The sequence below is a fragment of the Episyrphus balteatus genome, chromosome 2 (assembly GCF_945859705.1).
Source record: "Episyrphus balteatus chromosome 2, idEpiBalt1.1, whole genome shotgun sequence".
Taxonomy (NCBI): domain Eukaryota; kingdom Metazoa; phylum Arthropoda; class Insecta; order Diptera; family Syrphidae; genus Episyrphus; species Episyrphus balteatus.
In genome coordinates this window covers 69906700-69929698 of record NC_079135.1, presented here as the reverse complement: position 1 = coordinate 69929698, position 22999 = coordinate 69906700, and the positions used below count along the sequence as shown (strand labels likewise).

The 22999-nt window shown below is 28.2% G+C and overlaps 1 protein-coding gene across 4 annotated transcripts in view; it reads right to left on the bottom strand.

Moving 5' to 3' along the window:
• LOC129911528 (flotillin-2) overlaps nt 1-22999 on the bottom strand; it is a 269812-nt gene that overhangs the window by 29528 nt on the left and 217285 nt on the right. For 2 of the 4 annotated variants that reach the window (XM_055989350.1, XM_055989351.1), the window contains exons 3-4: nt 7838-8025; nt 1286-1424 (exon numbers count right to left, since the gene is read on the bottom strand). In XM_055989350.1, the coding sequence (XP_055845325.1) occupies nt 1286-1424; nt 7838-8025 (327 nt within the window). Of the gene's footprint in view, nt 1-1285; nt 1425-5005; nt 5103-7837; nt 8026-22999 lie in introns of those variants that run through there. The other 2 variants (XM_055989352.1, XM_055989353.1) reach the window with 2 other exon arrangements.

Genomic DNA, 22999 nt, shown 5'->3' with positions numbered 1-22999 from the left:
AGAAGCTAAACCCAGCTGAGGATAACATTTTGACTAGGTGTATAATTTTACATTTTCCTTTCTCTTGGTGCGTGCATATAAAATTTTGTTTATTGTTGATATTTGGGAAATCCTTCTGCGGATAGATTTGCAAAAAAAACACGCTTATTATTTGAAATTTTGTTTTCTTTGTTTTTTCAAAGGTATGGACCGGATTTTATTGAGCTCTTATTCATTTTGAAGGCCTTTTTTTGTCTTAAAAACATTATATGAAAATATACTGAACGTAAGGAAAACAAAATTAGCGTCGAAAGGTACCTACGTTTTTTCGAAGAAATTTTGAAGAAATCTGTTTTTCATACTCCAACAGCTTTACCTCACCTTTTATATTATTTTATTAGTGAAAGTACTAAGACCAAAAATGGGTCATCTCCTTAAAAAAAAATTTGAACTTCACATTTTTTAAGATAAAACTTTATTTTAAAAAGAGTTTGGGCGATGATTTGAGAGAACAAAATGTGATACAAAATATATTTTTGACAATTTAGCATTTGATGAGCTATAATTTTGGACATAAAATATAAAATATTTTTATTTATTTTCGTCAGCTTTTTTTAAAACATTAAAAAGCTACAAATTTAAATGTGAGGCAGCTTCCTTTTTTTCTGCTAATTATAAAATTAATTTGGAGAATAATTCAATAATCAAAAAACCGCGCGAGCTCCAAAATGTTGGTTTGCGGTAAAACTAAGCATTTAATTACCTACTATTTCCGAGATTAAATTTTCTTGATTCCTCCGCTTGATGCCCGCTTTTAAATCACCTTGACTCTTTCATGAAAATTTAAATCCAAAAAGTTATATTTACGTTTAATTCATTTTTAAAATTAAAACTTTAAAAAATCAGTGGAAATAAATTTGTTTATGTGCATAACAATTTTTAAATTATATTTTTAAAAGTGCTTTGTATGGGTTATGGGTTGATACTTGGTTTCTATTATTTAACAGGAATATGTATGTATTTCATTAATCGTTACAAAGTGTCAGAAAATTTTTCTTTCCCCATTTTTGTTCGCAAACCAGATTAAATTTGGTAGTCTCTTTGTGGTTTATTCTATCCCCCATGTCAGGACATAAGTGAAGTGTATGTATGTAAACTGTCAGACACAAAGTGACAAGAACATAAGTGGGTTTTATTAATAGCTTTTATGTCGGTCGTTTCATTCAAATGATTTAAGAAAATTTTTAATCTCATTTTTTGATCTTGATTGAAATTTTAATACACAAATGTGTTGAAATTGACTTACCAAGAATAGCACGCAAATGTCCTTCCAAAGTTTGCAGAATCGTCTGTTTGATTTCCTTTACAGATTTACCCAAGAATTGTTCACTAGCGGTGCCAAGTAATTCGTCAGCCTGATGGTGAAAATAATACACGTTCATCATCTATAAAAAGAAAGAAAAAAATGGAAAAAACAAAGCAAGGGGTCAGAAATCAACATCCTGTTGGTCCTGTGTCAAATTCATGTGTTTTTGTTTTTTGTGTGTGTTTTTGTGTTTACTTTTTTTTTTTTTTTAATTTCCTCTATCACGGAGTTTTTTTTTTTAATTTCTTTGGTTGAATGCGTACAAAATAAATTCTCTTCGATTTTTGGAAGAATTTTTAACAAATAAGAAATGAAAAAAACCAAAACAATAACGACAAAGGAAAACAACACACACGCATACATCAAAGCACTTCAAAATGCGAGATATGTCTAGGTCAATAGTATCTAACAAAGGATGCGTTTTTTACTCGTTCACTTAAAAGTGTTGATTTAGGGAAAAAATTATATAAAAAAAAAACATAAAATGTTTTTGACTAACTAAATTTTGAATTTAGTTGCTTGTATGCATTTTATGTATGTGCTAAATGTATATTTACCACAAAAAAAAACTTTATAGGATAAAAAAAACATTAAACCAAAATAAAAAAAAAAAATAGTTCGTACAACATGAAAATGTAAATTAATATAAAAATTGTCCAATCACAGCTATTTGATTTATATTTTAGTGGAATTAAAAAATTGAAAAGAGCCACTAGAAAAAGGGCACTCAAACAATTCTTAAGAAACTTCGGAAATATGAACTCAATTTTTGAAAAAATATGCTTTAGAATTAGATTTGACTAAACAAATACACAAGATCTTTAATTTTGGAAAATAAAACTTGAATTGTGACATTTTTCATTTCGATATTTTAACTGTTTAGTTGAAAAAAAAAAATAAAAAATAATTTATTCGCTTTGCTTTTAAAACCACTTTCAGAATATATAATTTTTAAATACATTATGTAATCTGAAACCTTATAACCACAATATCCTCAGAACACTAATTAATTGGATCCCGAAACTTGTGTCAACATTTTTTTCGGAAAAAAGCCAATCAATTTGGAACTCTGAAAAATGAACACAATTATATTTCGAAACTCAAATAATTAAAACACTTCAACTATTACATTATATAACTGGGTTATTTTAAAAAACGGATTTTTTTTTAATAGAAATTAGGTTAAATTCGGTATATTTTTATTCTAACTCAGTATTTACTCAAAAAGTGAATTTTTCCACAAAAAAAGGCGAAAGTAAAATACGAAGAACCTGTAGCAAAGTTAACAAATCGTGCGAAAACAATTTCATCACGAAAATGATGTGGAAAAAAATATTCAACGGAGTCTTCGCTTTATGAGAGACCATATCCATAAAAAACTGATTTTTTATAAAAGGTGTAGTGTTAGTTTGACACAGTTAATATAATGGTCCAATGACTTCTTAAATTTGTCAAAAAAAAAAAAACAAAACGATTTATTCAGTCTTTGTTGACTTAGGCTCTTAAGGAGTTATTCTTCCAATAAATTTGAGTCTAAAATCATTTCTGTGGGACTAAAGAAACCCAAGATGTCGCTTTTCAAAGTTTCGTAGAAATCGATTAATTTTTTCAATACAGTTTTTAGTACACCACTGGTCAGTGGTAAATTTTGCGTTTTAAGAAGTGCCACAATTTTGAATCAAAGATCCACAAAAGTGCATTCAATCAAATAAATCGGTGCCAGTACCTACATTACACCAAAACAATTTTTTTGTCAAAGCTAATCGAGCATCAAGTAAAACTTTTGAGAATTTTATAATTTTTTTATTTTTTTTACAAAAATTGTTCACGCAGAATTTTAAAATGTAGATAAGTAACAAGTTGAATATTGATAAGATTGATTATTCTTAAAAACGAGTGGATTCCGTGACATTGTGGTTTAAATGAATTGAAGCGATTCGTATAAAAACGTGCCAAGTTATAATGGCTAAATTCAGTAAGTCCACTAAAAATTATTTAAAAAAAAAAAACTATCCCAAACTGTAATTCGAATTCTTTCTTTTTCCCTTAATTTTTCGGTTTGTAAAATTGGTAAAGAGAAAATAAATAAAATAATTTAAAAAAATTCTTATTCATCAAAAAACAAACTTTTGAAAATTTTTTTTTTTTATAACCGAATTTTAAAAGCCTACAATATTTTGTGCCTTATTTTAATTAGACTGCAATACTTAAGTTTGTCATTAATTTATTGAAGCAAGGAAGTGCCTCAAATAAATAATTACAAAACAAAAAAAAAAATGTATTTACAAAAATAGGAATAAAACAACACTAGACTATAATACAATTTTGTAAAAAAACATGGTAGCTTGAGGCTAAGTGATGAACGCGATTGTATGGGGTTTGATCTAAAAATTATTCTCAAGAAAGTTCTAATCTCGGAATAAGCAACATGAGCAACCGAAATGTGACTACAATTCAATTAGCAATAAAACAGGTACACGATGTTTTTGATGGTTCTCCATCGCAAAACGTTGTTATTGAGAAAGTTAAATTATTTTATTCTACTAGAAGTGGGTAAAAAATCTTTCTTTCGTTTAAATAAACTTTTCAGAAATGTTTACCTATATTTTTCGAACGTGCCAATGTAGTTCTGGAAATTGAAGAATTTTTCTGGAAACGTGTTTGTGTCAAACTTAACAAATTATTAAATACATATAAGAAACCCATAATGATAGAAAAATCAAGTACCTACACCTACATATTTATATAAAAAACATATTATTATACTCTGTCTGATAAAAATTGGCAGTACAGGGAAGATAGGGCATTTGCATCTCACTCTGCTTCACGCCTTCTGGATATGACTATCACATAAAAAAGCTCATACAGCGATGCCGTATTATCCGAAAAAAAATGTTTCGAAAAGGTACCAGCGTTACCATTTTGTCAGTAAAATTTCATAAACACGAAAAAAAAATAATTTTTTCGTTTTTAACACCAAAATAGCAAATCAAAAAATTCACTCATTTAAGACGCAGCCCGACCCCACGCATGGGTAAAAAACAGCCACCAACACCACGACAACATATATATGCTTTTTTTTCGTTCTAAAAGCTTGAAAAAAGCATTAATCCTGAAAGCTCTTTCAGAAAAATGATAGAAAAAGGAGTATTTTCTGAAGGAAGTTTACCAATGGTAACACTTTTGTATTGTGAATACTTTTAATAAATAGCTTTTATGACTGAGTTTCATTCTGCCACAGATCGTGTGGCAGATCGGTCTAAGGTCTTAGGAGGAAGTACTTCGCTTAATAAAGAAATAACAACAACAATGCCATGGCGCGTCTGTGGTGTTCTTGTGTGTATCAGGGGCATATTTTTCGTGAATTGCTTTTTAGCAATCGTTAGGTCCCATTGATTTTGAAAAAGCTCTCCCATAAGGCCTGTACTGCCTATTTGTATCGGACAGAGTATAGATATATACGGAAAAGGAAATTTTAAAAGTACCGAGGTGTTACTTTCAACTTTTATAATAACTACAATTATTTTTTTACTTTTTAAAAATAAAAGAGGGGTAAAATAAAAAGTACCACAAAAACATAAACAAAAAATAGATAAAACAAAAGGAAATTGATTAAAAATAAAATCAAATAAAATAAACAAAAAAAAAAAAAAAACGTACCTTTAGAAATAAGTATTTTTAGAATATTCTTGGTATTTCAGCATTTGAATCACTCAATCACATAAATTAAATTAAATTAAAGTTGAATATGAAATAAAAACGGAAAGAATAAATGTTAAAAAAGTCATAGTGAAAAGACATGTAAAGATATTTAAAATAAAGTCATATATACAAAGAACACATAAATTAAATATAATAATATAATATAAACGATATTATAAAAAACTATAATTCCTTAAAATGTTTTCAAAGTTTTGTTGTTTTTTTTTTATTAATTCATTTGCTTTAAGGCTTACATGGTTGACTGAGAAAAATTAACCATATACAAATGTGTGGAAGAGATTTTGCTTCTTAAGTTCAGCATAAGTTCTAATATGACTGTTTTGTTGAGGTTGGTAGCAATCTTTTACATACAAAAATAATCTATTATTTTTTAATTTCTGCACTTTTAAACAAAATATATCATTTTGCAAATTTAATTTATTCCTTTGCAAACCAAATTCAATGCTTGAACTTATCAACTGATTTACTTATTTCACATTATAAATAGGAATATGAACTGGAGCTCTTCCAATGTCTCTAGGTCGGATGACCTCAATCTTTACCATCCTAAGGATAGTACTTTAGATAAAAGCTTTTTAAGAAATGTTTTAAAGATTGTTTTAAAACTTTACATGGGAAAGGTTACGTAAAAATATGAGCTGTCAAAAAATCATGTGGGAACCAATTGAACTTTTGTACTTTCAGCGATATTTAAAACACATTTTTAAGAATTTAAAAAGTGCTTTTTTTTTTATAAAATACAAAATAAAATAAAAAAATCATAATTTTTTTTTTATGGGACACTAATATTAAGTTCACCGTGTAGTATTTTGTAGATTTATTGTCTTAATGTTGTAAGTAATTGATCCTCTAATTTTTAAATTAATTTATGTTTGTTTACCAAAGGATGATGATTGCTGTGTTAAAAATGCCCCTAAAAAAAGTTTAGTTGCATTTTAACGTTTAAGTTTTTTTTTTCTCAGCAAATAATTTAAGATAAATAAAGATTTTTTTTCTCAAAAGATTCAAAACAAAGGTAAAAAGGAAAATTTTATTTTGAAATTTAACAAACAACAAATTTGGAAAAAGCATATATATATTTTATATTTATTTTTTACAGCCATGGACGGTTATTTTGAAAAAAAAAATTAAAAATGAATGAAATTGGAGGATCAATGTATAGAGTGTAAACGAAATGTTATGATTGAAAACAATACATAATATAATATATAAATATTTGAACATTAACAAATTTGCATGCACATTTAAAATAAAGCTTTTATAAACACATCAACAATATATAACTAAGCATAATATTTTTATATAAAAACTGCAGTTTGCGAACAGTTTGAACGTGCACTTTTTTAAACCCACAATATTTATGTATAATACATAATAAAGATCACTAAATTGACTGAAATCAAAACAAAAAAAAGAAATAATCCTAAATTATAATGTTTTATAAACTTACATTTTGTTTAATCTACTGACGGGGTTAGTTTTGATATAAATAACATAAATAAATTAAAAGAAAAAAATTATTAATATGTATCTTAGAAATTATTAAGACTCTTTTTTTAAACACTGGGTGGCGCACAATTACTTGATAATGAAATGTTCGAGATGCAGTTCAGATATGCAACATGTTTGTTTAATGATTTGTATTAAACTAATAAATTATTTAGCAGTAACTCATTTTCCTCATGACTCTTGAAGGATCAATCATTCAAAAGAAATGCAATTTTCATAGGGGAAACTTAGTTGCTAAAATTCCAGTTGGTAAAACTCAGCAAGTTATAATATTTTTCTGCATCACAGAAAAGTGAAGCTTGCTAAGCTGATACGCTAACTGACACTGGACACTTGTTAAACAGACGGGCAGAAAGATCAGAGAGCCTCTTCTGGTTCTGCGATTAAGAGCTCCGTGAAGCCAGAACTGCGACCTCAAAATTTTTGAACCAAACTAATAATTCGTTTGTCCACCTTTTGTCCATCGTTCCTAAATTTTTTAGAAAGCCTGAAAAATGAAAAATCGTCTGTCTAAACGCTCAAATTTTGAGACGTACCTATAAAACCAATTGCAATCGTTTGTCCATCTCGAGATATTGCAAATTTGGTACTGAAAAATTCAAATCCCCAAACAATTTTTCTTTCAAAATTTCAAATTGCAATCGTCTGTCTACCTCTAGTTCTTCATACATGCCAAAAATTATTTTTTTGTCTGCCTTCCGTTTAAGCAATATTTAAAAAGCAATTTTGTATAGGTAGTAACTTTTTCAATATTTTTTTTTTAATTTAAATGTTGAAAATGAAGCAGCGTGTACAAATTATCTTCTCAACACCACCCAGTGTTTTTTTTATTACATATTTTAATTTTAAATTTATTGCAAACATTTTTCTATAGATTTTATCTATCAATTCAAAACCATGCCTTATATAAATATAATGATTTTTGAGAAAATTTAAATCATGCCATCCTTTGAAAGTCAAATCTAGCTAAAAATTGAAACTTAATGAAAAAAAAAAAATCAACAATCTTATTAGAGGATTCTTTTTTTTGGACCAAAAATTGAGGGTTTTCAGTGTGTTTTATTTTATCGTTAAAGAAATTCAAATGAATGATGATTTATTTGATATTTTTTTTTTTTTTTGTATGAAAAAGATAATTTAATCCAATTTGATCAATTTTCGATTGTTGATTTCCTTTATTTGCAAATTATAAATTTTAAATGCAATTATGAAAATAATAAATTTATTTTATGCAAAATTATAAATAAACATAGAATATACCTTCATGATTTTACATTGTGCTACACCAGTAACTGTCAATGGGACACCCTGTGCAGTTTCGACATTCTCGCACATAGGATTAAGTGTCATTACTTCGAGGGAGAGTCGTTGAACATCTGTAACTAGCCACCATGCCCAGGCCCATCCTCCAACAATAGTTCTTTTCTTAGTTGATCCACAACAGCCACCTGTAATTAAAAATAAAAGGTGTGTTACAATAATTGAAATTAATAAAGCATTTTAAATATTGCTGAGATTTTGCATCAAATTTTATTTTTTTTTGAAAAATTTTTTGACAAAAAAACTTTTTAAAAAATATTGAATTTTGGATAAAACTGTTATGTTTTTCAGCATTAAGTTTTTCTTTAATTTACTGACATAAGTTGGTCCAGAACAAATTCTGTTTTGTTTTGGTATTAAAAGAAATAAAACAAAACCTAAACGGGCAAAATGGTCTACTGAGCACTCGACTAAAAAGGCATAGTGCGCCATTTGAAACTTACTTTTTTATATTTTTATTTTCTTTATAGTCAAAATGGCTGGAAAAAAGCATCCAAAACATTCGGAGTTTCAAAAACTACACCAAGGAGATGAGCAACAAACAAAACAAGATTTTGATTAGCTCACAGAATAGTCTGCGCAAAGGAGACCGGGCATTTTGGCCCATTGGTGTAACACATTGAGACATAAATCAAATGAAAGGTCTCAATGAGTGTACTATTTTTTTGTGTATGGGCACAAGTCTGTATCTCGTGCAGGGAAAGTACGGTGATGCATTTTATGTTCAAAAATGTATGTAATAAAATTCAGAAAAGTTTACATTTTGACTAGATGCTCAATTAAATTGTTTCAAAAACATTACATAACTGTGTCGGAAGTTCAATTGGGCTTTTCAATTGCCAGATTTTCTTTTTACCCATGCCGCAATGCATTTTTCGGTTTTTAGAACAATTTTGTATGTGACGTGGCTCATTGGTTTAACACATTGAAACATACCTACAGTGGTGGAAAAATAATTAGAAACACGCTCTTTTTTTTTCAAAATGTTTGTATGTTCTTAATATGAATACAAAATATTAGAAATATTTTTTAACAGAGGTATTTGAAGAGCTTGATGTTTTATAAGGATCTCCTCTTTATTGCACCTTCTTTTTCTAAAATATAAGGGGTTGGTGTGTCAGGAATATTGTTAATAACGTTTTATTATTTTTTTGGAACATGTGGCATTTTTCGAGGACTGCAACCACATTAACCAACTAATAGAAATTAGTTGGTGATAGTCCTTTTTATTAATTGTACGTTTAATTAATGGACCAAGTTTGGCAAATGTAAATGCTAAAAATCAAAAACAGGATATTTCTTAGTAATTTTTCCTCAGTGTTTCTAATTATATTTCCACACAAAATTGGACTATATTTTAGATTTTTTGCAATATTTTTCTTTTGTTGGATAAATTCTAAAATTTTTTTCCTAAAATGTTACAAGGATTGTATCATCACTCATGTTTGCTAAAAATTTGTTAAATATTTTGTATTTATAGTAAGAAAAAATAACATTTTGTAAACAAATAAGAACGTTTCTAATTATTTTGCCACCACTGTACATCAAATGAAAGGTATTAAAAAAGTTTGGCAATTTTTTTTTTCTAATTCTCAAATTAAAATATATCTGCAGTTTGATAATCGAAAACGTACGTACAGCAACCCTACATGGTCAAATTTAATAAACATAAACGAAAACAACTGACAACTGCAATATTCAAAAAATCAAACGACTATTTTTCATATTTTTTAGTTATAAAAATGGAACACCGGTATGATTTGCGTGCTACTCTAAACTGTAATTAAAGGGGAAATCCCTCTGGACGACGGGTTTTACAAGATTTTTTTTTGGAAAACTGAAAGCATTACCTAATTCAAATTTGGAAAAATACATGATATTATTGACATCATGAAGTGTGAACACAATTTTTTTGAAGTAATAAAATAACCAAATGGCGGCTCTACAGCCGTTTAAAGTTGATGCCTCGCGTTTGCGCCGTGCAATGTCCTGGTCCAGTTAATTATTTATAATCAAAAGAGAAATTTTTTTAAATTGAAATATAGTTATACGCATTGCATGAACCTAAATTTAGCAAAAAAAAAAAAGTGTAAAATAAAAATTAGAGACCAAAAAAACGAAAAAACACATAATCCAGTCAAATAAGGGTTTAACCTCGGAATGAATGTTAGTAGAAACTTTTTTTGCTCAATATCTTCCTTTTGTCATTCTATAACATATCTCAAAAGTCTAGAAAAATCTCATGTCCGCTTGTCGCGATTTCAAGGTCAAATCGCGAAATGGAGATTTACAAAATTAGCAAAAATAGGCTATGGTATTATATACACATATGATACATGATTTCAAGGTATTTTTTAATGCTGATTTCAAAAAATCTAAAATCAAGACAATCTGACGTCTCTGGAAAACGTTATACCTGTTTTTCATCTGTCAACTCATATTATTATAACAGTTGCAAACTTACTGCCGAAAAACCCTTAAAAGTTATGGTAGATGAACCAAATTTTGCATGAAGATTTTAGAATCCATCATTATTAAAAATCAAAACAATCCATTTCAAAAAATATATATACCTACGAAATAATGGTATTTTTTGATGGGAGGCAAATTTTAGGATATGCACTAAAGAAGATTCTTGTTCATCTTAGGAATAAGTGCAAATAGGCTAATTTTTTCATTTTAATCTTTGTTTGGATATTCTTTAACTACCCTCAAAAATCTAAAAAAATCTCATGTCCGCAAGTCCTAATTTTTTTGGTTTGAAAATAAGGTGCAGATTTTAAAAAATTAATAAGAAAAGTTTAAATTTTTATATGTATACCAACATAAGCGACATGATTTAAAGGTATTTTTTAACACTTATTCCAACAAAACTCACAAACAAGTCAACCTGACCATCCCTGAAAAGTAATGCACCTTATTCATGTTGATCTGACACAAATATCTGAAGTGTAGTTTTTCAATTTTTTAAAATCTGCACCTTATCTTCAAACCAAGAAAATTAGGACTTGCGGACATGAGATTTTTTTAGATTTTTGAGGGTAGTTAAAGAATATCCAAACGAAGATTAAAATGAAAAAATGAGTCTATTTGCACTTATTCCTAAGATGAACAAGAATCTTCTTTAGTGCATATCCTAAAATTTGCCTCCCATCAAAAAATACCATTATTTCGTAGGTATATATATTTTTTGTAATGGATTGTTTTGATTTTTAATAATGATGGATTCTAAAATCTTCATGCAAAATTTGGTTCATCTACCATAACTTTTAAGGGTTTTTCGGCAGTAAGTTTGCAACTGTTATAATAATATGAGTTGACAGATGAAAAACAGGTATAAATTTTTCCAGAGACGTCAGATTGTCTTGATTTTAGATTTTTTGAAATCAGCATTAAAAAATACCTTGAAATCATGTATCATATGTGTATATTATACCATAGCCTATTTTTGCTAATTTTGAAAATCTCCATTTCGCGATTTGACCTTGAAATCGCGACAAGCGGACATGAGATTTTTCTAGACTTTTGAGATATGTTATAGAATGGCAAAAGGAAGATATTGAGCAAAAAAAATTTCTACTAACATTCATTCCGAGATTAACCCCTTTTTTCTCCTTATTTGACTGTATTAACAATGTTTTTTTATAAACAAATTGTTAAAAAAAATATTTATTGTGAAAACTATATTGAACTTTAAGGTTCATGCAATGACCAATGAGTTAACGAGTAATTTGCACATTATTTCAAGTCGATAGCAAAAAATTCGTTTAAAGTTTTCATTTTTGTACTGTGGTAGGCTCGGAACGCATAGGACTATTTGGGGACTTTTGAGGCTTCATTTAAGGCTAAGACCACTAAAATAGTTTCTTCGGTTGATAAATGATTTTTTTAGGCAAAAAATTAATAATGCAAAAATAAAAAAAATTCCAGAGGGTTTTCCCCCCTTAATTATATTAAAACTTTTTTTTATTTGAGTACCTACAAATATTTAGGTATCTTCATTTTCCTATAACTTTCATTATCTTATGTTTTTATTTAAGAAAGTTATGAATTTTGAAAAAAAAAAACGATTTTTCAAAAAAGTGCTCGACAAAGAGCCTCCTTATTATAATGACAATATATTTTTCTGCAATTGTGAATACAATATTCGGATTGCTCGGAATATTCTAAGTCTATTTCAAATATTATTATCTATAACATATTAAATCCGAAAAAAATGTATAGCGACATGAAAAAGTAAAAACTAAATTCGCACCCGTGTTCCTAACACGTCACAATAAAGAGGTGTGCATACAGAGGGTTAGAAACAAATATTAAATACATACATTTTGAATTGATTTTTTTTTTGTTTTCAATACATACAATTTTTTTTTGTAATGAAAATTTTATTTTCAATGCAATTTTAATTTCATCTGCAATAACCTTTTCTGTTTAATGCAAAATATATTTTTTTTGAAATTTGTAATGGAAAGCATATGCATTAAAAATAAAATGATTTTTTTAACCCTAGTGTACCCACACTGTTTTTTTGTTTTTAATTTCAAATCAATTAGAATTTATTTAAGATTATTGCTGCCACTTATCAGTTGTGTAACCTCTACAGCTGCTAAATAGTATGCATCATTGATCGAGAGTTTTTCATTTCAATGTCAATGTCAAACTTTTAAATCTTTATTTAGCTTCATAAACCTTATTATATGCAAATTTGTTCAATATTGCGGTTATTAACAAGGCGAAACAATTTACAATCAACAATACATAATTGCATGTTTCATTAAGCCAATAATCAAATCATGCATCAGTTACTGCTTATCACCATTTTCTCCACCTTGCACTTATATACACATAGCAGAAAGCTGATACGAAAAACTAATAGAGTAATTTCAGATAGAAGATTATGTAGACTAAAAATACCATCGTACCTATGTGTGCTGTAATTAATTTAATTACGTCAGTAATAACTCTTGAAGTAGTTTTTTTTTTGCTTTTGCTCATAGAAAAAAAATCTATCATTAAAACAAGAATACAGCACTTCCGATTTAATAAAACAAAACCAAATTCTATACCTTTATGGTTAAGGTTTTCCCTTTGGTTTTGACACCTGTTAAATGTGTTAAAAGTCACGCTTCTCTGAACAGACACAAATTTATTATTGTTCGCAAAATGTATGACTTCAAGCATAGTTTATGGTTTTCATAAAGTTGTCCTTCTTCTTCCATTATTTCAGTTGATGGCTATAGCCACCTGTTAAACGTCACGTACATTTTTATTTCTTATTCTATTATTTCTTCATTTTGTTTGCAATATTTTCTCTTAACATAAACTTTTACCTGCACCAAGTCGAAATATATGAAAATACAATCAACGTTCAGCTTGAGTGGAAAAGAAATGAGAAAGAAAAGCTGTCTCTCACCAGAAAATACAAAACTAGTTCTTAAGATTTCAGTTTGTAAAGAGCATTTTGTATAAAAAGCTTTTGTTGTTATACTTGACGACTTGTCGCTTGATGTTGTCAAGATCAATGTCACTGTCATGTTGCATATTCATCAGGTTAGTGTACTTTTTCTATAATAATGTTGTTAGCTTTTTAAAGGGTGTGGTTAAAATTGGATGATTTTTTAGGTTGAATGTAATATTTTAATTATAAATTCAAGGTGGGGTTGCTTAAACAACTCTTACCTTTTCCAGTTTTTTTTTTTTTTTTTTTTTTTTATGAAATAAATTAAGATTTTCAGTACTATTTTGTTTTTACGTTCTTCAAAATATCAAAATTTTTTTAGGCCTTACACAATTTCAAAATACGCTTGATAACTGATAAGGCTATTTTCTGAGAAGCAGACTTCTTAGAGTTGATGCCTCATATCCCGGTATGTCATGTTTTGAGACATGTTTTATCATCAACAAATATGAAATAGGCTTAAGGTTTAGATGGGTTGTGTAGGTGTCCTTGATAGAAGTAAAAAAAAATAAAATGCACGACTGGGTCGCACGTACTTGCTCTTGTAGTTCAAAGTATCTTTATCTTAAATATCTATTGAAAATTTAAGATTTTGTGGAGAAAAAAAAAAAAAAAAAATAAAAACAAAAAAAAAAATCGAAAGTTAAAAAAATTCAATTTTTAAAATATTTTTTGAAAACTTTTTTTTTTTAATTTTTTTTACATTTTACACTTCAATACCTATGATGTCTGTAAATTTTGAATAAAATTGACTTATGCTTTGATGAAATATATGAACTTAAAAACATGTCAATTTTTGAAAAACGGCAACGCCATATTTCCGTTCTCCGCATTTTTTGAGAAAAACTAAAAACGCAGTTTTGTAAGAATCAATAAGTCTATTACGTATACCAAATTTAATCAAAATCGTTAGAGCCGTTTTCGAGAAAGTTGCAATACCTCGAAAACGTTATATGGGAGATATGCGTTAAAAAGGAGATATTAAAAAAATAAAAAAAAAAACGGTCATAGGGAATAATCTAAAAAGCATCTGTACCAAGTTTCAAGCAAATCCATCTATCCGTTTAGGCCCTAGCTCGATGTACAGATGGACGCACAGACGCACAGTGGGGCACCTTGTATGGGAGACCGGAAAAAACTCAATTAAGACTAAACTACGGAACCAATTTTCATGAAATTTGCAGGAAAGGTAGCTAATAGCAAGACAAACCTACATAATTGACCACCCATTGCCACGTCCACTCAGGAAAAAATTATATTAAAAAATCTGAAAACAAGTTTTTGCTGCTGTAAATGACTTACTTCCAATCACTTTTTTACTAGCAAAATCAAATTCTTTTGAGTTTATTTGAACATTTTATTAATAAATATCGTTTAAATTTTACATAAATAAAAAAAAATCAAAAATTTTCAAAAAAGGAAAAATATCCAAAAACGGTAGGTATGACATTTTTTTCAAAATTTAACTTTTTAAAAAAAATTTTTTTCCTTGGTTAGTTCTAAAATTTAAACGGCTGCTAAACCCAAACTTTTCCTTCAATTAGCGGAACATTCCATCAAATCATTCTATATTTTTTTGGAGACAAGTGGAACTAAAGATAAGAGAGGCTTCAAATAACGAGTTTTATTGTATTCCGATTCCGATAGTTATAAATAAAGTAAAAAAAGTAGCAGCTATAGTAATGAAAAAAAAAAAAAACATTTGTTTTAATGCAGGTTTCATTAACACAAACTCCTGATTGGGAAAAACTTTAAAATTGTGGGTTTAAATTTTTTTTTGCAATGTTATCAAAAATTTTGGGTTGTTTTGCAAAACGGACTTCACATTCAGATTCAGCTTACCAAAACACATTTAGAAAGATTTGTCTGGCGAAAATATCTGCTTATTTTTTTGCCTTATTTTTTTTTTTTTTTTTGCTTTTTTGGATGACTTTTTCAGATTGAAATTGAAAACTATTGCTTAGATTTAACACTATCTAACGAAACCTATCCGCCAACAGAGGCAAACAGAGGAAGTAGTTAAAACCTTATGTAAACATAAAAAGTCACTAAAATGGAATGTTTTTTGTCAAAAAAATCGTATTCAATTCTTTTTCGCTAAACTAATGTACCATATTGTTTGTCAATTTATTTTAAGCCTATTTACAAAAAAAGTTGGTTCAAACCTTGAAATTATACGGTAAATGGATCATTTTGAAACTACTTGTATTTTTATCAGTTTTCACTACTTTTCAACTTTGAGCGATAATCTCCAGGCCCACAATTTTTTTTTGAAAAACAGTTTTCATTTTCTGATTCTTCAACTAATTTACTGTTAGAAACACGTGCAGTATCAAAATAAATCGTACTTCCGAAATATGGGTTTTTTCCGCCTTTTCCCCACTGTGAGACGCACGGACGCACAGACCGACGGACGGCATGATGAAAACCACTTTTTTGATCTTCTCTATCATCGTAATGTTGGTTTTGATTAAAACCTCAAATTTTTTTTTTTACACGAAACCAATACTTGCCCTATAGAGCAAGTAAAAAGTATACTGTGGTAGGAGCGCCAATCGTGTTAAGGGACAAATTTAAAATAGAAAAAAAGTAACAACAGCGACAATGCCTACAAAAACATGTAATACCATCCATAAGAGAAAATTCTTAATTTTATTTTAGTAAGAAGTACCTTCATAAAAAAGGTTTAAGTTTCTCATTAATTTTATGTGCATTCTTATTGAAATTAAAGGATTAAACAAAAACAAAAGGATGTTTATATTAATTTAAAAAGATTTAGTACAGATTAGTACATCTGTTATAAGCATGTCTTTTTTCTTTGTATACTCCAAAGCGTTTCGCTTAGAAACTACTTATCAGTTAAATGTTGTCGTACCCTTCTATAAAACAAGAAAATTTCAATTTTAAAAAGTTCTCAAACTAAATTCTTGATAACCCATTTTTTCGACCCTCATGAATGAAGTAATTAATAAAATTAAATATTAATAAGCTTAACAAAATCATTATCATTGCTTCTGACATTTGTAATAATTCCAATTGTGTGTCTTATCTGATATCTTGTTCTATACATAAATGAAAGAATCAATTTGCCAATACAAACAACAAAAATGTCAATAAAATGAGGATACCAATAATTGCTTTTACAATGAAATTACTAACCTTGAGGCTATGAAAAAAGCACTTAATAGTGTTGCGAGTTGCGGTTACTTATATATGGTGTGGTAGTGCCAAACAATGAGACTAAAGAAAATAACTTATGTAACATAATATCCACATTGTTAGATTTTTCATTAGTAAATCAAAAGAAAGGACATACTTTTCAAACAAATATTATATAACATCCTTTACTCTTTAAAATAAAAACATTTCGTTCTTATGTATGAGATTTCTAATTGGTTTTCCAGCATTCTTTTCTTGTGATATGATGTAAGGTTTGTATGGAACGTGGACGTTACGCGGCCAGGAATGAATTTGTTATTTTTTTGATGTAATTAAGGTTTACAAATATTGTGCAGAAGTTTTATCCTTGTGACGTACTTCAACAACGGATAAAATGCATTTTTGCATTTAACACTTTAGGTATATAGATTGTCTCAATGTTATAACTAAATTGTGTATTTTAAGTGCAAAATATGATACTCTGTCATTTTCCCCGAGCCTGAAGACCTTTATCTTGAATATCCAACCACTAGAACCCAAACTATAAACATTTTAAAACAACAATTTCAAGCCTATTTTGAGAGTTTCGTTGCTCAATTTTTTGTTAGTTTGAATTGTGTGAAAACTTTCGAACAAAATCTTGAAGTGGTTATCTTAAAAATATTATATTATCTGTTCTATTGGTCGTATTTTCAAGATTAATGTCTTCAGACTCAGGGAAAATGACAGAGCATCATATTTTATGTTCCAAATTAAAATATGAATCAATTTGTCCTTCATACATTGAACAATGCATTAACAATACTAATACTGCATTATCTTGCATTCTAAACGCAATACAGCGAAACGTCCATAGTAAAAGTTTTTCCTAGGTTATAATTCTTTCATTTGATACTAATTTCATTGATGGCCACTCAACGCACACTGGGGAAATTTGTATGGGAGTGCGGAAAAAATTAAATAAAAACTGAACCACTGAATAGATTTGGATGAAATTTTCAGGGATGACAGTTTTCGTCGTAAGAAATTATTATTATTCATTTTCGCCCACTGCCACTTTTAAAAAAATTTGTGAAAGTAATAAAGAATTCCGATTCTCAATTTACTTGTACCTACTTATAGCATTTTTTTTTTTAATTTTTTTGTATTATTGGAAGCACCTCACCGATTTTAAATACATTAAATGGAAAAGAATAACTCATAGTAGGTACTGTTGTCGAGGTCCACGTCCACGCAAAATAAAAAACCCAAATTATAGTTAAAAATTATTTAAAAAAAAAACACTTTTTTTCATGTTTTATACAAATTTTTTAAAAGTTTATTCTTTTAAGAGAGCCATTTTTTCCTCAATTAAATGACTCTGATTCTTCTTAATAAAGGAAGGGGTCAGATGATCTGTATTTTTCAATAATAATTTCAATTTCTGCTTGGATCTTCGCATGAAATGCTTAAAATTCCCAATATTAATAAAATGTATAATAATAAGACGCATAATCCCTTTTCACTCGTTTTTAATTTAAATAGTTTTCAATAGGTATATACATACATTTCAGTTACATATAACGAAAATTAATTTTTCTGAGCCAAGTTCAAAAAATCAAATGTAATTTTATTGTAGTACATAGATTTGTTAAAAAAATGTGTTACGAATTAATTTTATTTTCTATATTTGTCTTTTTGTCTTTCGGATAAGAATTTCAAGCTTGCAGCCAAAAAAACAAAAATCTGACAAAAAGGAGATTTTTTACTTTTCAATTTTCTCGAAAACTAGAAGGCATAGAAACATATGGTTTTCAGTGTTTGGTAAGGAATTAATTAGGGCAGTGTTCTTTATCATTCAAATTGAATTCAAATCCCCAGCCTTGTCAAAAATAGTATTGGATATGTTTTTTTTATTTTTTTTTTTTCAAAATTTTGACTTTGAAATGGATTATTTTAAAAACAATTCACTTAAAGATCTTAACTTAAAAGCTCAAATTAAGCCTAATATTTTGGCTTTTAAAAAAAGTATCATTTATAACTGTAAGTGTTACCATTGATTTTTAATATTTTTTTTTGTTATTTTAAGTAATTTTTAAGAAAATGATTTTTGCGACCAAATGAAGTTTTCAATTGCCAATAAAAAACGCAGTGGCACCTGGTGGCACCTAAATTTGGCCTTCATCGAAAGGGAATTTCATAAGGAAAAAGTTTTTAATAGTCTCTAACTAGGCAAGTGTAGCTAAAATAATATATACAAAAATATGAAAAAATCAAGAAATTTTTTTCTCTTTTCTTTAAATAATTATATAAAATAATTAACATCTTTAAAATTAATAATTTCTTCGATTTACAATAGACAAACGATGGCTTCTTTACGGAAAAATAAAAGTGTATGAGTCGGCTCAAGCTAAAAAAAATTACACAGCTTTAATTTGAGGGTATTTTCACTTCGTTTTTTAAACTTTCAACAACTTGTCCCTTTACAAAGCTCTAAAAAGTAAACTACAAGTCCGATTTTAGTAATTCTTTCTGATTTTGATTCAGATTTTATTCTAGAATTTAGAAATACTATTGAAATATTCTCCGAGGAACTTTAAATTTTTGACTTTTTTCCGCAAAATCCCTAGTGTGCAACGTCCAAAATGCCCATTCTCCTTTAATTCAACAAAATGGGAACTTTACTAAGAATAGCCTAAACTTATTTGAATTTAATAAACTGCACTGTGCTAAATTGCTTGGGTTTGTTGGTTTGCTTTAGAAGTAGAGATCAATTATACAATACAGTACCTCGTCATATAATTAGGCCCAAGCAAAAAAATATGTAGGTATATCTTTTTGGCATTTTTTTTGAAGAAGCTTAGTTTAATAGATACGGATCGACTTAAAAAAAGTAAAAAATCATACATTTTTATAGAAAAATATTATACCTACAAAAAAGAAAAACGCTTTTTTTTGAAAATTTGTACCTGTTTCCTTTTTGCTTCAGCGACTTCATTTTTTAGGGCATGATTTAATTGTTTTTTGAGATCATTCTGCATAAAAACAAAATTTTAAAAAATAGACAAAAAGGTACTGATGAGTAAAAAAAACAAAATTAAAAACATATATTTGGAATCAGGGGGATATGAGTCGGGTTTGTATAAAACTTATACTTTCTTACGATAACGCAAGTTTTTGAGTTTTTGGTAAGTGGTAAGTCTATAGTTTATTCAAAATACAGTTAGAGAAAATCAGTTGTGAAAATCTATTACAAAAATCGGAAAAATTGGAAACCACTCTGATTGAGAATGAATTTCGTTACATGAAAATGATGACGGAGTTGTTGTGGTCTCAACAGGACGGACAATCGATTTATTGCGGCAACAGTTTCCAAGCCAAATCACATTAAGAAATTCTCATGTCTCAGTGGCTACCAAGAAAAAAGGATTAAGCGCCTAGCAATTTTTGTCTTTGATTCATTGTGAAAACTCAGACGTTGAGACCAGCATTTGTAAAGTCTCGCGTTTAGAAATGGATAGTACTTCTTAAACTTATTTTCGTCAAACCGTATTTTAAAGTTGATATCTATATTATTGATTTTAAACAAAAGAGCTGAGCAGCAAACTTCTTTTTTTTTTAAATAAAAACATAAAATTATCTGTTACAAAATCATAACAATTAAAATAAATAAGGAACAAATAAATTAGTCACATAAAATACTTTTAATTGCCCTCACTATTTGAGGAACAATTCAATTTACTTCACAGGTTAAAGAAGCTCAAAGGTTCTTTATAATTATATACATTAAATAATATACATATAAAAAAAAGTGCAAACTTTGAAAATGTATGTGCAAGTTGAATTTGTAATAATATTTTACCATTACATAATATAACAACATCTTAATCCAGGACTCTTTTCTCATTTAACTATACTATTCAAAGATTTACACATTAATGAGAAACAGACCCAATTCAATTTTTCTTAAAGTTATCTATTAACATTGCAGCTCACTGGCAATACTGAATGCCCCTTAAACTTCACAAATTTAGAGAAGAAGACTTACAATATGACTATAAAAAAGTATTCATGGGCGAAATATCCATCCTAGGCCACCAAAACGTCAAACAACAACTTATTCAAAAAGAAAGCTCTTTCACTGTCTTTCTCTTAACGAATGTTTTCTTCTCTTTCATTAACTTCTTTCATCTTCATATTTAACATTTACAACTGACCATCGCGGTGATCAGTTCCACTGCAGTCTTCAAACGAATACAAACTCAGAAACCGTTCTTCTGATCGCTAGATATTTCATTTTTCAAAGAAAAACATATCAAAAGAAAAAGAAAAACAAAAAAACGCAGTTTTTCCCCCCATTAACAGATTTAAGATACTTTCGGAGCGAGCAAAATAAAACACAAATAATACGTCCGGGAAAAAAAACAAAAAGAAAAATGCTTTGGTAATAAATTATTATAAATTAATTTGAATTTCGAATAACCGCAGAAAAATATATTATGATAAAATTATAAAATCAAAAATAAAAAAAATGAGAACGACGAGTGTTGAATGAAAGTGTGTTGTCCCAGATTCATTTAAAGAATGTTCTTCGTGCTTCTTAAAGTGGATGTGTGTGCTAATAATGTTTTTTTGGGTATCTTGTTGTGTGAACATTGAAATTGTTTGTTACTTACCACATCATTGAATAACGGTTTTATTGACCATAAAATCTTCGACCAAAAAAAGTGTGACACCAAAATTGTTTGTTATATGCCTACATGACGATGACGAATTAGAGTGATAGTATAAGAGAGGGCGTTGCAAATGAAATCATTTCATTTATTTATTCATTCTGGGTATAATTTTTGTAACAAGTGGTGACTAACTTACAAGAGTATAAAATCAAGCAATGGTGGTCAATGGTAATGAAATGATGCCAGTCAAAGTTTCGAAGAAATGTTTTGAAGGCATTGACGTATGAAAAACAAAATGCAGACATGAGTTTGTAATTTTAAATGCATATTTAGTATATTTTACTATTGGTCAATAACAGACAATATCAGAGTTAGTTCATTAAACTTTTTGAGTTAGTATTTTTTGTATGAATTTATTTTGTTTGTGTAAAAAATGCCGGGCGGTGAATTTGTATAAAATAAATTCTCTACACTTCACATATTGTATGCTCATGGACAATTTAGGAGAATTGTTTTTTTTTTAATTTGCTGTAATTTTTTTTTTCAATTGCAAATTTTAACGAAATATTGAGTTAAAAAAAGAGTGTGAGTACTATACCGTTCGTTACTTTTGAATCAAGTTCCTAAGTGGAAAAACTATTTCTAAATAATAAAAAAAAAAAATTCCCCAATTTTTTCAGATTTTTATTTTAACGCTAGATGACGTTACAATTTTGAATGGCTGTTATAGGCCAAGTTTAGACGATAAGTCTAACTTTTACAGTTATGAATTATATTTTTTCAAAAGTATGTCCCGAAATATATGCTTGAGAAAAAAAAGAAAGACAAACTAAAAAAAATATCATACCTATCTCAAAAACAATTAATATGTTGTTCGATATGATTTTCGAGTTCTAACGGGGTTTGGGTTATGTTTTCTTGTTAAGTAGTGTTTTCAAGAAATTTTAAAAGAAATGTAGACAAAAAATTGTACTCTTTTAACTTGTAAAGGAGCTTTCCATTGTAACATTTATTAAATTTTTGCATGTTTTTTAGTGTTTGAAATAGATTTTAAGTTCCGTAACAGTTTTTAGATCGAGTTGAACACTTAGAAATAATTTTATATTATCCCTTCTATGTAATGAAGCGTCCACAAGTCGCAATTTAACAAATATAGTTACCATAACTTAGACACATATGTTGCGTAAAGTATGCGACATTAAGTCCACCACGTTTAAGCGTTTATTTTTACTTAAAACTTGATGAAAAGTTTGGCTAGGTGAATATCGATTTAGGAGTTAAGTTCGCAAACACTTGTTAACTCTTGATGAAGAGTTTTCTGCCTCTAAAGAAGTTTTTCATTGCAATAAATCCCATCTCTTACTCTTTTTCCTAATTATAAAAAGTTACCATTTTTCATGGAATGCTCCTAAAATACTTTTTTTAAAATCGTTTTGGCTTCCAAACGAGTTCAACTATTTAAACCGTTTACATATAATTTTTAACACATAAAAATGTTCAAAACAAATTTAAAATGAAAAAAATTGTTGTTATATTTTGCGAAAAAGTTAGAAATAAAAATGACAGTTTCGTAGCTCTTAGCGCAAGTACGAAAAATACAAAAAGTGCGGTTTCAATTATGACTGTTTTATTTTAATGAATTAAATGGTTTTAATTCTCTTGCAAATTAATATCCTTTCCCAAACTTTAATTCTTCAGATTTGATGTTTTTGAAAAAGTTCAAGTGGTCCATGGTTTAAAATTCCTAATACTTTGGACTTGAGTACATGTTTGTGCTTCTCCAAGTTCCATTATGTAATAGTACAGGTACGGATTATAAGCTGTTAAAAA